The sequence below is a fragment of the Mesoplodon densirostris genome, chromosome 5 (genome assembly GCF_025265405.1).
Source record: "Mesoplodon densirostris isolate mMesDen1 chromosome 5, mMesDen1 primary haplotype, whole genome shotgun sequence".
Lineage (NCBI taxonomy): Eukaryota > Metazoa > Chordata > Mammalia > Artiodactyla > Ziphiidae > Mesoplodon > Mesoplodon densirostris.
This window is the reverse complement of record NC_082665.1, coordinates 6077071-6091915: the sequence shown is the minus strand read 5'-3', so window position 1 is coordinate 6091915 and position 14845 is coordinate 6077071. Positions and strand designations below refer to the sequence as shown.

At 46.4% G+C, this 14845-nt stretch overlaps 2 protein-coding genes across 2 annotated transcripts in view; one reads left to right on the top strand and one right to left on the bottom strand.

Annotated features, from left to right (window-relative positions):
* LCA5L (lebercilin LCA5 like) overlaps positions 1 to 3460 on the bottom strand; it is a 39234-nt gene extending 35774 nt beyond the window's left edge. Inside the window, exons 1-2 of the mRNA XM_060099783.1 lie at positions 3407 to 3460; positions 1793 to 1858 (exon numbers count right to left, since the gene is read on the bottom strand). The gene's annotated coding sequence lies outside the window, so the exon portion shown is untranslated. The remainder of the gene's footprint in view (positions 1 to 1792; positions 1859 to 3406) is intronic.
* Positions 3461 to 12272: 8812 nt separating this feature from the next.
* The window catches only part of SH3BGR (SH3 domain binding glutamate rich protein), a 61692-nt gene continuing 59119 nt past the window's right edge, over positions 12273 to 14845 (top strand). Inside the window, exon 1 of the mRNA XM_060098471.1 lies at positions 12273 to 12422. Within this exon, the coding sequence (XP_059954454.1) occupies positions 12378 to 12422 (45 nt within the window). The 5' untranslated portion in view covers positions 12273 to 12377. The remainder of the gene's footprint in view (positions 12423 to 14845) is intronic.

The window sequence follows — 14845 nt, the reverse complement described above, 5'->3', positions numbered from 1 at the left end:
CCTCCCGGCCACTGCCACATTTCTTTTTAATTTACAGTGTTGACCTGATTCTTTTTTACTAGAATTTTCACTCTGTCTACTTTAATAAAATTCTACGAAAATATCCCACATTTGATGTTACACATTCGAATGTCCATTTCATTCATTCTTTCAACACACATTTGAGTGCTTACCACGGGCCAGGAGCTGTGTGAGGTGTGGAGGGTATAACGAACACAGAAACGTGTCTGTTTTCGTGGAGCTAATACGTCGGTAATAAAATAATCACAACAGTGACTGTTCTAAGTGTTTTAAAGGAAAGAGCTACAACTCTGTGAGGATATATGGCAAAGAAGCCCGATCTAGACAGTGACCTGGGAGTTTCCCTAGAGCGGTGCATTCTAGGTTGAGATATGCAGGGTCAGTGGGAATTGACTGGGCAAAGAGGAATGGAGGGTGGGAAGGAGGAACAGCGCAGAGAGAGAAGGCAGTACCAGGGCTGGCGCGTAGAGGAGGCCCCTGTGGCGGGGTCCCGTGACAAGGGCCAGCGGTTCCAGATGGGGCTCCAGAGGTCAGTGGGGTGAACAGCTGCAGGGTCACTGGAAGGCACGTTTATGGTCTGCATCTTTCAGCCAAGAGGAACAGCCAGCTAGCAGTAAGCAAAAGAGAGAGAGGCTGGGGAAGGGATGATCTGCGCTGCCTTCCGAAGAGGTGACTCTGGCTGCAGCGGGGGAGAACAGAAGAGGGAAGAGTCAGAGAGCAGCGGATGCAGGAGGCGGGACGAAGGAAGGCGGGAGCTTGGACCAAGGTGCCCGTGATGATGTGAAAGATGCACAGGGGACAATGTCACCAGGGCTTGGGGACCCACTGGATGCTGGGGTGAGGGAGAAGGTCAAGGAGGAATCCTGGTTTCCGGTGGAAGGGGTCCCAGTGGGTGGGGTGGTGGGAGACTGCCAGGTCTCGTGCGTGTTGAGTTGCAGGGGTCTGAGAGGTATTAAGAGGCACTGCTGCCCAGCAGCTGGACCTATGGGAGCCGGAGGATCAGAAGGCTGGGCGTGGCTGAGGGTGCAGGAGCCCAGGGAAGACAGTGCTTCGTGAGTGGGAGGGGAGCAGCAGCGTCAAACTTATGTGCTGCTGAGAGACTGAACAAGACATGGCCGGGAATGTCTGATTAGTGGTTTTAGTGCAGAGATGAGAGTGGAGGGCAGACTGGAGCGGGTCGAGGAATGAGAGGCAGGGAATGGATACACTGAATACGGCAATTCTTTACCAAAGTTTGCCTGTCAAGGGGGATGAGAAATTGAGCAATAACTGGAAAATGAAAGGGAATTGAGGTCAAGAGAGTTTGTTTCTGTTTCTTTTGTGATGGGAGGTCTTGAGCATGTTTAAAAGCCGAGGGAAAGCGCCAGTCAAGATGGAAAAGGTGATGACACAGGTGAGAGAATGGACAGCCGAGAGTGACAGCAAGTGGGAGGGGGTGAGATCCAAAGCACAGGGGGGTTGCAGTTGTGGCAGCTGAAGACGGAGGAGATTCCCCTCAGGTGGCTTTAAGAGCCTCTATGAAGTGACAGGGCAAGGGGAGGCTGGACAGCGGAACATCCTATAGTCCCTCTGCAAGTTGCAGCTGCCCTACCGTTATACTTTGGTCCGTCAGGGTTTCACTAGATGGAAAAAGAGACAACGGAGGCTGGGGGTTTGCAACTGGCAAGGGGACAGGTGTCTGGGGCCATTAGCTCCCGGAGGGCAGGGACCTGTCATATCAATCACTGCCTCACTCTGTGCCTGACTGAAGTATCAGGGCCCAGGTACTTACTATCAAAGCGATCAGCGTAGGAATGCTCACTTGTCTTCATTTCAATTTGCCTCTTTTGGTGCTTCTCTAAAAAACCAAAAAAGAAAGAATACAGAACAAACAGAGCGTAAATTCCTACGTGACTTTTTCTCACTTGGAAGAATTCTTTCATTCTTCCGTAAAGTCAGTTTTAAAGTTCTTGCCATAGTTCTTTCCAGAGACACTGTCATATACCTCAGAATGCTAAAGGGCATCTTTCAATTTTTAGCTTAATTGAAGGTGTTTATGTAGCTTCGTCTACTTTGTTTAAAAGTCGCAAAAATGCATACTAAACATGTTGTATTTTTATCTATGGAAACTATAAAATTCATATCCTTCAAAAAAAAACTTACATGAAATAACACAGAAAAAGAAAACAGAATAAGGCTGTCTATACTCAAGGCAGGGAGACCAATTAGGAGGCTACTGAAATAATCCAGGCCTGGACCAGGTGCTGTCAGTGGGCGTTAGATACGTTCTGAAGGATGTGTTGACAGACAATGTGGGGAGGGAGAAAAACAGGAGTCAAGGAGGACACTAATGCCCAGACAACTTGGGAGAATGGCTTCCAGTAACTGGGGTGGGTAAAAGCACGGGAGGAGCAGGTTTGAGGGAATGTTCTGGACTTGCTGTGCTGGAGATGCCTTAGACATCTAAGCAGAGATATGGGCAGGCAGACATGCGTCTGAAGTTCAGAGGAGGGTCAGGACTGGAGATACACATGTGGGGTTCACTCGCATTTAGATGGGTTTTGAGCCTATGAGACTGGATGAATTCACCTAGGAAGTGAGGGTAGATTAAAAAAAAAGTTCAAGGTCATGTGTGGCAGTGAAAAACTGGCCTGAAAACTTACCCGCTGGCACACGTGTGGCAAGGAAATGTTAAAGCACCACCGGGAAATTGTGGATAGAGGGCTCCAAGGCTGAGTTGAGCGGGTGAGGGACAAAAACACAGAAGACACTGCAAAGGATTCAGATTTCCCAGGGATGGGGATTAGGGAAATGTCAGCGCTAAGGTTAGAAGGAAAAAACAAAGCAAAAGCAAGCAGGCAGATGCAAAATTTAAGGTATCAGATTCAGATATAAAAGAAAAATGTCGGCGAAAGCCTGCAAGTTGAAGGGGTGAAATAGGCCCCAGCGTGGCGGGACTGGAAAAAGGCGGGGCTGGAAGAAGGTGGGGCTGGAAGGCGGGGTAAGGAGACTGGGGCCGGGCCCCGCCCTCGGGCCATATCCGGACCAGGTCGGGGCCGCCCCCTGCCCGAATGCCTCCAGCGGCCAGTCCGCGTGCGGGCGGGTCCGCGGGTCCCCGGGCCAGCGTGGGCTTGTGAGTGTGTTGCCTGGTCGCAGTCACAGTGTCTGAACTGGGAAGAAGGACGCCAAGGGCCGCTCTTCACCAGGCCGCGCTTTGCAGGAGGAAGCGGCCTGACGGCCCGCCTACGTTACCAACTCCAGAGCCAGGCAGCGAGGCCCAAGCTGGGCAGGGGCCAGGACTGAGGGACCGGGCGACACCAGAAGGCTCGGAAAGTTTAGCAGGAGGCTCGGCTGGGGCAGGGCGGAGACCTCCGGCTGCGGGGCGCGGCGGCAGCGGGTCTGTTACCTGCTCCGCGCGTCTGCCGCTGCAGCGCCAACCCCGCGGCCTCCTGGCTCTGACGCGTCGCCCTGGAAACCGGCGCGCGGGGCTTTCTGGGACTGGTCGGCCAGGAGGGGAGGAACCAGAGGCGGGACCGCGAGACCTGCGCGCACGCGCACCCGGGACCACGTCTTTCCCGGGCCAGGTGTTCAGGGTCGGGTTGTGAGGGCTGCCTCACCTGACTCTTCCGTGAGGGTGAACTCAGCTGGCTGCATAGACTTTCACAAACAAGCCTCCAGCCGCCCCTCCTCGGCGCCCGGGGTCCCGCCTGCGCCCTGGCCGCGCCCGGGCCGAGCGAACTGACCCCGCGGTTCCTTCCCGCGCCCGGTAGCTCTCGCCCGTGCACCGGGTGTTTTGAATCTGAATCCGATGCACATGTCCAGTTCCCAGCCTGGGAGGGCCGTGGACTAAGAGCAGAGCGCTTCTATTAACCTTTATAAAGATGGATTTCTTGGTGGAAGAAAATCTGATCACAAAGCAATGCATGTTTGGTGTAGAGAAGTTACCATGTACAGGAAAGTACCAAGAAAAAGTAAAAATCACCTATAAAAATTATAGGTGATTTTTAGTGATTGCATAGGCGTTTTCAGTGATGCGTAGGCATAATTAACGAACATTAACATTATTTCTTTTTTTCCTCTTCCCTCTTCCTCCTCACCCTCCCATTGTATCAATGCCCTGTTGAATGTCCTTGTAGATGAATCCTAGGGGTCACCCCAACTGTTTTCTTAGGATCAATTCCTACATGTGAAGTTGAAGGATCAAAGGATAGGCTCACTTTGAGGCTTTCTGAAGATACACAAAAGTTTGCCTTCCAGGCAAATGTCTCCAATCCTTAATCCATATTTGCGGATAATCTTATTTCTTTTAAAAATGTATGTCCATGTAGGGGCTTCCCTGGTGGCGCAGTGGTTAAGAATCTGCCTGCCAATGCAGGGAACACGGGTTTAAGCCTTGGTCCGGGAAGATCCCACATGCTGTGGAGCAACTAAGCCCGTGCGCCACAACTACTGAGCCCATGTGCCACAACTACACACACCTAGAGCCCATGCTCCACAACAAGAGAAGCCACCGCAATGAGAAGCCCACGCGCTGCAACAAAGAGTAGCCCCCACTCGCCACAACTAGAGAAAGACTGTGTGCAGCAATGAAGACACAATGCAGCCAAAAATAAATAAATAAAATTTAAAAATTAAAAAAAACAGTATACCCATGTTATTGTCAAAAAGTGACACCTTGGGCTTCCCTTGTGGCACAGTGGTTGAGAGTCTGCCTGCCGATGCAGGGGACATGGGTTCGTGCCCCGGTCTGGGAAGATCCCACATCCCGCGGAGCGGCTGGGTCCGTGAGCCATGGCCGCTGGGCCTGCGCGTCCGGAGCCTGTGCTCCGCAACGGGAGAGGCTACAGCAGTGAGAGGTCCGCGTACCGCGAAAAAAAAAAAAAAAAAAAAAAAAGTGACACCTTACTTTGATTTTTTCACAACTTTGATTACTAGGAAGGATAGGCATTTTTGTCGTACTTTCAGCGACCATTTGTACTTATTTTGTGATTTGCCTTTTGCCCACTTTTTCAGTTGGTGTTCATCTTTGTAAAAATTGATTTGTTAGAACTTTTGACATTCTATAAAACTCGGACTATGGTATATGTTGCAGATATTTCCTTCAGTTTGTCAATTACCTTTTAATTTTGTTTATAGTGTACCTTGTATTTGTGTAGCTCAAATTTATCACATTTCCCTTATGTTTTTTTCATTTTGTTTTTATGTAATAGGGGGCAGTGGGCATCTCCAAGCAGACCCTGTTTTTTCTTTTTCTTTTAAATTTTGTTGAAGTATAGTTGATTTACAATGTTGTGTTAATTTCTTCTTTACAGCAAAATGACTCAGTTATATATATATATATATATATATATATATATACACACACACACACATATATATATTCCTCTTCATATTCTTTTCCATTATGGCTTATCAAAGGATATTGAATATAGTTCCCTGTGCTATACAGTAAGACCTTGTTACTTATCCATTCTATATATAATAGTTTGCATCTGCTAATCCCAAACTCCCATTCCTTCCTTCCCCTACCCCCCTCCCACTTGGCAACCACAAGTCTGTTCTCTATATCTGTGAGTCTGTTTTTGTTTCCTAGGTATGTTGATTTGTATCGCATTTTAGATTCCACATGTAAGTGATAGCATATGGTATTGGTCTTTCTCTTTCTGACTTACTTCACTTAGTATGGTAATCTCTAGGTCCATCCATGTTGCTGCAAATGGCATTATTTCATTCTTTTTTATGACTGAGTAATATTCCATTGTGTATATGTGCCACATCTTCTTTATCCATTCATCTGTCGATAGATACTTAGGTTGCTTCCATGTCTTGGCTATTGTAAACAGTGCTGCTATGAACATAGGGGTGCATGTATCTTTTCCAATTATAGTTTTGTCTGGGTATATGCCCAGGAGTGGGATTCAAGCCGACCCCATTTAATTCTGGCTTTTTAGGGGTTGGTGCCAGGCAAGGCTTTCCTGTCCCATCACCACCTGCTCCTCTCCCTATCCTGTTAGAGTGCCCACTCTTTTTTTTTTTTTTTTTTGTGGTATGCAGGCCTTTCACTGTTGTGGCTTCTCCCGTTGCGCAGCACAGGCTCTGGACATGCAGGCTCAGCGGCCATGGGTCATGGGCCCAGCCACTCTGCGGCATGTGGCATCTTCCCAGACTGGGGCACGAACCCATGTCCCCTGCATCGGCAGGCGGACTCTCAACCACTGCGCCACCAGGGAAACCCTAGAGTGCCCACTCTTAATTTTGGTGCATTATGTGTTTCTACAACCTTGGGTGTGAGTTATTCGTATAAGGTGGGTAGTGGTTTTTGTTGTGGGTGAGCTGGGCACCATCTCCAAGTGGATGTACATTAGACAAGTACAGCCCTAGACTTGTCATTCATGGAAAGATGGCTGGTTCATTGCTGCTGGTGCTCCCAAGACAGTAACAAAAGTGGCTGTTTATTATTATGATTATTTTTAATAAATTTATTTATTGTTTATTTATTATTTATTTATTGTTTATTTTTGGCTGCGTTGGGTCTTCGTTGCATGTGGGCTTTCTCTAGTTGCAACAAGTGGAGGCTACTCTTTGTTGCAGTGTGCGGGCTTCTCATAGCGGTGGCTTCTCTTGTTGCAGAGCACGGGCTCTAAGCGCGCGGGCTTCAGTAGTTGTAGTGTGCAGGCTCAGTAGTTGTGGCACATAGGCTTAGTTGCTCCACAGCATGTGGGATCTTCCCAGACCAGGGCTCGAACCTGTGTCCCCTGTATCGGCAGGCAGATTCTTAACCACTGTGCCACCAGGGAAGTCCAAAAGTGGCTGTTTATTATTAAGGGAACATCCCAACCCTGGTTCTCAGGACTGGAGGAACCTGAAAGATGGAGGCTCCTCAGAACGTCCTTTCGCATCTGAACGGTCTCTCCCTCTCTTTTTTGCTAGCTCTTTCCAGTCTATAGCCTTTGTTTCTGCCTTGGAAAGAGGTGCTTCTTTCCTGTCTGTGTGTTATGAAAGGGGGAGAGGCCTTTACTGTACGAAGCTGAAGAACTGCCTTTTAGTAATTATGGTGGTCACCTCCATCACGCTACATATTAACATAGGCCTTTATTGCTCTGTATGAGTTTCCTAAGGCTGCTGTAACAAATTACCACAGAACTGATGGCTTAAGACAGCAGAAATTTATTCTCTCATGGGTCTGGAGACCGAAGTCCAAAATCAAGGTGTCAGCATGGCTGTGTTCCCTCTGAAGTCTCCTGGGGAGGATCCTTCCTGCCTCTTCCATCTCCTGGTGGCTCCTGGTGTTCCTTGGCTTGTGGCCACATCACTCCAATCCCTGCCTCTGTCTTCACATAATGTTTTTATCTGTGTCTCTCTGTGTGTTTTCTCCTCTTCTTATAAGGATATCAGTTATTGGATTTAGGGCCCACCTGAAATCCAGGATGATTTCATCTCAAGATCCTTAACCGATTTCATCTGCAATGACCCTGTTTCCAAATAAGATCACATTCTGAGGTTTGGGGGGGGAACATGAATTTTGGGGGGACAATATGCTACCCACTACTGCTACTATGGTGGTCACCACTGTTATAATAATAAAAATATAAATAAATAATATAAATAAGGGAAAAAATAATAAAAATTAAAAAAGAATAAAAACCAGCCTTTATTTCTCATTTTATTTTACCTGTAAAATTATATAAATAAACCAAACATAGCATCTGGTATCATTTATTATAAGATCCCTCGAGGATCTCTGCAAAGTTTGGAGCCAATACCTCATACTTTTATCACTAAAATTATGTCAAATCGTCCTTTCACAATGTATACAACATATCAAATCATCACCATGTACACTTTAAACACTTTAAATATCTTACAATTTATTTGTGAACTGTACCTCAATAAAGTTTTAAAAAAAGAGTAAATTCTGTTAAAAATTAGGTCAGATCCCTAGAGCCTGTCATACAGAGTGAAGTAAGTCAGAAAGAGAAAGACAAATACTGTATGCTGACACATATATATGGAATTTAAGAAAAAAAAATGTCATGAAGAACATAGGGGTAAGACAGGAATAAAGACACAGACCTACTAGAGAATGGACTTGAGGATATGGGGAGGGGGAAGGGTAAGCTGTGACAAAGTGAAAGAGCGGCATGGACATATATACACTACCAAACGTAAGGTAGATAGCTAGTGGGAAGCAGCCGCATAGCACAGGGAGATCAGCTCGGTGCTTTGTGACCACCTGGAGGGGTGGGATAGGGAGGGTGGGAGGGAGACGCAAAAGGGAGGGGATATGGGAACATATGTATATGTATAACTGATTAAATTTGTTATAAAGCAAAAAAAAAAATTAGGTCAGATCTAAAAGTACTGTTATTTGATTTTAACATCAAAGATTAGAGATCTGAAATAATTAGCCTCTTGCATCTTCAGTCGATTAGACAACTTCTTTTTTTTTTTTTTTTTTTTTTGTGGTACGCGGGCCTCTCACTGTTGTGGCCTCCCCCGTTGCGGAGCACAGGCTCCGGATGCGCAGGCTCAGTGGCCATGGCTCACGGGCCCAGCCGCTCCGCGGCATGTGGGATGTTCCTGGACTGGGGCACGAACCCCTGTACCCTACATCTGCAGGTGGACTCTCAACCACTGCGCCACCAGGGAAGCCCTAGGCAACTTATTTCTGAATTGAATTTTCAAAGTTGGAGATTCATTGAGCTTTCTTTTAAGACTCATTTGGAATGTTTTGTATTCCTATAAATTATCTTGAAGGTCACTGATGTCGCTGTAACAAAAGATGTGTCAGCTGGAGTTTTCAACTTTCTGATTTGTACATTTTCATGGTCATTATTAAAAGGATAAGCTTCTAAAAGTAATTCATAGTGAAATAAAGGAGAACTGGGAATTTGAGTGTAGGAAATCAGGAGTTTTTCTGGTGTGGTGTGGACATAAACGGGGTTGGGTTCAAATCCTGGATACACCGTTACCTTTCTTATCATCTCCCATTCTTTTTTTTTTTTTTTTTTTTTTGGCCGTACCTCGAGGCTTGTGGGATCTTAGTTCCCTGAGCAGGGATCGAACCCAGGCCCTCGGCAGTGAAAGTGCTAAATCTTAACCACTGGACTGCCAGGGAATTCCCTCATCTCCCATTCTAAGTCCTCACCGGTTAGGACGGATAGTAATAGAACCCGGTTTTAGGGCCGTTGTGTGGTTTAAGGGAGTGGTTTATGCAAAGCCCTTAGAGCAGGTCTGGCTTGACAAACACCTCAAAATTGTTAGCTGTTATTTCAAGTAGGAAATTTGTTTCTCCCTAGGGCAGGCAGCTGGAGGGGGTGTCAAGACTGAAGTAGGTTTTGCCCTGTTGTTACCAATATTGGGTCCTCTGGCCTTGTGTGCAGTAAAGCCAATCTACTGACAATCTACTGGGTTGTGGTGTGCAGGTGTGAAGGAATGTGCAGGATTTATTGTAGGCACCAAACAAGGAGTGTGGGCAACTGATGGTCGAAAAACCCTAACTTCCTGATGGGTTTCAGGAAAGTGTTTTCAAGGGTAAAGTGAGGGAGGGGGGTGCTGTAGGGTGGGTGATCCGCTTGTGCACAGTTATCTGATTGGTTGGTGGTGAGGGAACCAATCATCAGGATGGTGTCATAGGAGTTAACATCATCAATCCTCAGGCTCCAGTTGGTCTGGGGGCTACGTGCTCACCATCGCCATGCAGTTAGCTTCTTCCATTTGGTGGAGGCTTTAGTATCTGTAAAACAGCTCAGGAATGTGCATCAAATACTGTTATCTATGTCCTTCAGGGAGGAACTAAAGATTCTGTGACTGCCACATGGCTGATTTACTGTTTAAATTGTTACCAGTTCTCCTGGCCCAACTGATACTTTTGTCACTACATGTTCACATCCTTTCAATCATTAATTCTTGAACCAGGATTTGTGGCTCAGGGGAGGCCTGAGATAATTATAGCTTTTCTACAGACAAGAGGCAGGCAGAGGATATGGGAGGAGGGATCTGTCCAGGGAGGCCCCATAGGGTCTTCCTCAGTTATACTATATGACCAGCAGATGTATATTCTCTAGGGCACATGAGCTACAGTTTATGTCATTAACTTACAAAGGCATTAAGAAATACACAGAGCTTATTACTTTCTTAAATAATAGTTGCAGCAAAATAGTATGCTCATGTGGTGGATTTAAGACTAAGGTGTTTGAAAAAATATTTCATATGACAAAAATAGTATATACTCACTGTAGAAATTTTGGAAAATACAGCAAAGAAGAAAAGCAAAAATGACCTATAATCTTTGGTGGGCTTTAAAATAAAGTTTACTGGGACAAAGTGAGAGAGTGGCATGGACATATATACACTACCAAATGTAAAATAGATAGCTAGTGGGAAGCAGCCACATAGCACAGGGAGATCAGCTCCGTGCTTTGTGACGACTCAGAGGGGTTGGATAGGGAGGGTGGGAGGGAGACGCAAGAGGGAGGAGATATGGGGACATATGTATACGTAGAGCTGATTCACTTTGTTATACAGCACCAACTCACACAACGTTGTAAAGCAATTATACTCGGATAAAGATGTTAAAAAATAAATAAAATTTATACTGCTTGTGACTTAAATTTGGGGAACCATGAGTCATCTTCACCTAATTTGGGGAGTAAACTTTGCATGCCCTAAGTTAAATTGTTGCGGGGTCATCTCAACCATTCATCCTGATCTAAATGAAGCTGAGCTATATTCTAGGGTCAGGGTGACCTTTCGTGGAGGGCACCTACCTGAGGGGAAGGGGAACAGGCCTCCAGACCTCCTGGGCTCTGGTGAAAGGGCTGGAGGTCAAAACCCTAATGATCCCTCCCCGCTCCCGGGATCTTACAGCCACGACCTTCATGAGCAGTCAGGGACTTAAAATAAGCGAGAAACTCAGCCATCTTAAGAGGACTAAATATACCCTCCCGCCTTTGCCCCTCACGCCGGTGATCTTGACTTTGAAACCCACCAGGAGAGTGGGGTGGCTACCATTTGGGCTTCTTAGTAGATTTTTAATGCCTCTAACGTTTAACACAATTCAAATTATCTATACAAATAAGACAGAGAGAGAGCCTGTTACAAACAGATCATTCATTTCTTCCCCCCAACATGTCTAAAACAGTGGAAGCAATTTGCTTGTAAGCCAGCCCTCCCTGCCTGGTCGGGGATGTCAGTGAAACCTGACACGGTCCTCAGCTTGTCAGCCTCTGTTCTTTAGGAGAAACAGGTGGTAAAGGGGGACAACTGGGAACAGGCCACTCCTAAAGGAATCTATTGTATGACAGTTCATTGAATTTTTGTTTTTCAATGCAAAACAATCATTTTTTTTCCTTTTTAACTCTATCCATAGGAATTGTGTTTGAAGGTTTCATTAAGTTTCCAGGTATTCCTCAGAGTAGACTTGAATGTGGTAAAAGGTGAGAATTCATAAATGATCATGACAATTATTAAGTATTGCTTAATTAGCATGCCCCTTTCTCTGATTAAAATACACTCTTTGTACCTTAGGTGCCATTGCTGAGCGGTTTAAGAATAAAAATCATGCACCCTTTAAAAACAATCTTTAGTAACAGACCGTTATTGCTGATCCGGATGGCCTATCACTTGTATTAATGGCAAACTTAATTTCTTGAGTAAATTTTCACCCACTGTGCTCCCCTGATTTTTCTTGCTCAGTGAAATTTATCTGAAGCAAAATATAATAAAGCATGACATATGCATCACAGGATTCAAGTGGAGATTAATTAAAGCTGACTCCAGTTGAAGGTCATTAAGTTTTTTTTAATCTGCCAGAAAATTTTAAAGTAAGGAAGCCGCTCTTTATTTAGGTTAAGGCTTCTGTGGCTGTTCTGACCCTTGCTGTGTGCCTGCCAAAAACCCTGTAAACAAATCCCCCTCCGGCACCGAGCTGGTGTTGTTTGGGCTTTTCCAGCTCCGGGGCGCGCCTCCCTCCTCTTCTCTCCTCCTCTGCTACCCCGGGCTCCACCTCCCGCTGCCCAAGGCATCTCCCTGCAGGTCTCTGATTGGTGCGGAGCGCAGCCTTGCCTTTTAGGGACTGTTGTCGGGCTTTCAAAGTGATAAGGGAAAGGGTCCAGCGGCTGCTTATATCAACCAATCAACTGTTTTCCTGACAGATCCCCAAATATTCCCTGGCCAATGGCGGGGAGAGCCCGAGGTGCCTGGGCCGCTCGTGGGAGAGGCAGGGCTTCAGTTGAGCTGAGAGGCGTGAGCTCAGACAGCCTTGGGCCCCTCGCCAGTCCCCACCTGGCACTTGTCTGTGTTACTGTCAGGATTTGTCTGACTCCGCGTTCCCTCGCAGGGGTGTGTTGGGGGGAGTCCTCTTTGCAACTCTCAGAATGGTTATCAAAGTGTTTGTTGCCACATCATCTGGGTCCATAGCGGTAGGTGTCTGATGGAATTTGGGGGCTTTCTTCCTGTCCTATTTTCTGAATAACTCAAACTTGGAAGTAGAAGGAGGGGGTATGGCCCAGTGCTGGCTTTACATGTCTTTTTGGGGCGTGTGTAAGTAAGCCTGTGAGCCTTTTGCTTTCTGCCTTGGTTTGAATGGTGTGAAGAAGTGCGTGTGATCTGGGACAGCTGGGTGTGGAAGGGGATTCAAGGAAGGGGGTGTGTTTGATACTAGAACTTTATTTATTTATTTATTTATTTATTGCCACGTTGGGGCTTCGTTGCTGCACGTGGGTCTAGTTGAGGCAAGCGGGAGCTACTCTTCGTTGCGGTGCATGGGCTTCTCGTTGCGGTGGCTTCTCTTGTTGAGAAGCACGGGCTCTAGGTGCGCGGGCTTCAGTAGTTGCACCACATGGGCTCAGTAGTTGTGGCACACAGGCTCCAGAGCAGGCTCAGTAGTGGTGGCGCACGGGCTTAGCTGCTCCACGGCATGTGGGATCTTCCTGGACCAGGGCTCGAACCCGTGTCCCCTGCACTGGCAGGCAGACTCCTAACCACTGCGCCACCAGAGAAGTCCCCGATACTAGAACTTTTAACATGTGATTTGTGTCGCGTTGTGTCTCATATATGATAGAATGGGAGGCTTTTTTTTGGTGGAATGTTTCTGCCATTCCTTCTGCAAGACAGACTAATTTAAAATTGCAAATAAATGACATTTTGTGTAACAATATTTGGAGCGTATGATGGGCCAGATTACTAAAATGACTCCTGGGTGTAATTACTTGTGTATGCAATGTAATCCTAATGAAAGTGTAAAGTTAGCATGTGTAATACTATTATTTGAGGATAATGATGTCACAGTGACAAGAACAAACATCTCTAAGGCTAAAGATTTAAATGCTCTAGGAATCCAAACAGACCAAAAACAAGTACTAAAAGCCGACCTGCAAAGCACTGCTTTGTCTGATTTCCTTGGGACCAGGCTGGGAACCACGCATTGATCTCTCTAAGTCCAGCTTTCATTCTGTGCCTTAAGAAATAAGGGTAAGGGAGGGACTCGTTTATCCTTGGAAATGATTCAGGCTTTGATTTTAGGCTTGAACCTGCAGTGTCTATCTGGGACCGACATTTTGACCAGCATTTTAGCATCTAGGAGGCTGTGGAGAGAAAAAGAGTTTTATTAATCCTGAGAGTTGAAGACCAGCACAGGGGCTGTTTCCTTTTATATCTGATTCCTGGAACTTCTCAGGTTGCAGCTTGGGTTTCAGTGGTCCCTCAGCCAGGGATGATACCCTAGACAAATGGTTGGCCCAGGGAACTGTCCTAATGGCAGCTCCTGAATGCCACCCGCGTTGCCCCCTCCTCGCCCCCTCCAGCCCTGAAAGTTCGCGCGGTTTCCAGAGAGGACGAGAGGAAAACACGAGCCTGGTTGTTCCTTCTGAGCACAACTGGTGGGCAACAGTTTAGTGATCTCTCGAACATCTTTTAACAGAAAACGATGAGGAACAATTCCAAATGCAGAAGTGCAAAATCTTTTGTGGCTGTTGATGACCTCAGAAACTTTTAGTTGATCTACAAAAAGCACAATTTTGGATTGTTTAGATTAAAAAAATTTTTTTTTGTAGAGAATGACTTTCGTGGGCTTCAAATATGCTGTTGACACACTCATTGCTGGAAACTTTTACCACTAACCTGCCAATCTTCTACATGTTCCATAGATCAGGTCTGAGTGGCCCCATGCATTCTTCCGGAGACAGTGAGCAAACTGATGGATTTCTTAGGATTATCTGATGTCCTACATTCTTGAAGTTTGGGAGCATGATTTAGTTAGCCTGGGGGGATCTGGAGGGGTACTGTTTATTCCAGGATCTTAGAAAATCCAAGTTCATTCTGCTGCCGGAAGCAAATGTTTTGGTGCCACTTGGGACTATGTGACCTTGGGAAAGTTATTGCCCCTTGCTAAGCCTCAATTTCCTTATCTGTAAAATGAGGGTAAGAATAGTACTCATCTCATAGCGTTGTCATGAGGACTTAGGAAATAAGCAAAGGGTGCCCAGCAGGGTGTCAAGTGCTTAATAAATATTATCATTATTAGTTTTTATTTATTTATTTATGGCTGAGTTGGGTCTTCGTTGCTGTGCAGGGCTTTTCTCTAGTTGCAGCGAGTGGGGGCGACTCTTTGTTGCTGTGCACGGGCTTCTCATTGCGGTGGCTTCTCTTTTTGCAGGGCACCGGCTCTAGGTGCACGGGCTTCAGTAGTTGTGGCTCACGGGCTCTAGAGCATAGGCTCAGTAGTTGTGGTGCACGGGCCTAGTTGCTCCACCGCATGTGGGCTCTTCCTGGACCAGGGCTCGAACCTGTGTCCCCTGCACTGACAGGCAGACTCTTAACCACTGCGCCACCAGGGAAGTCCTAT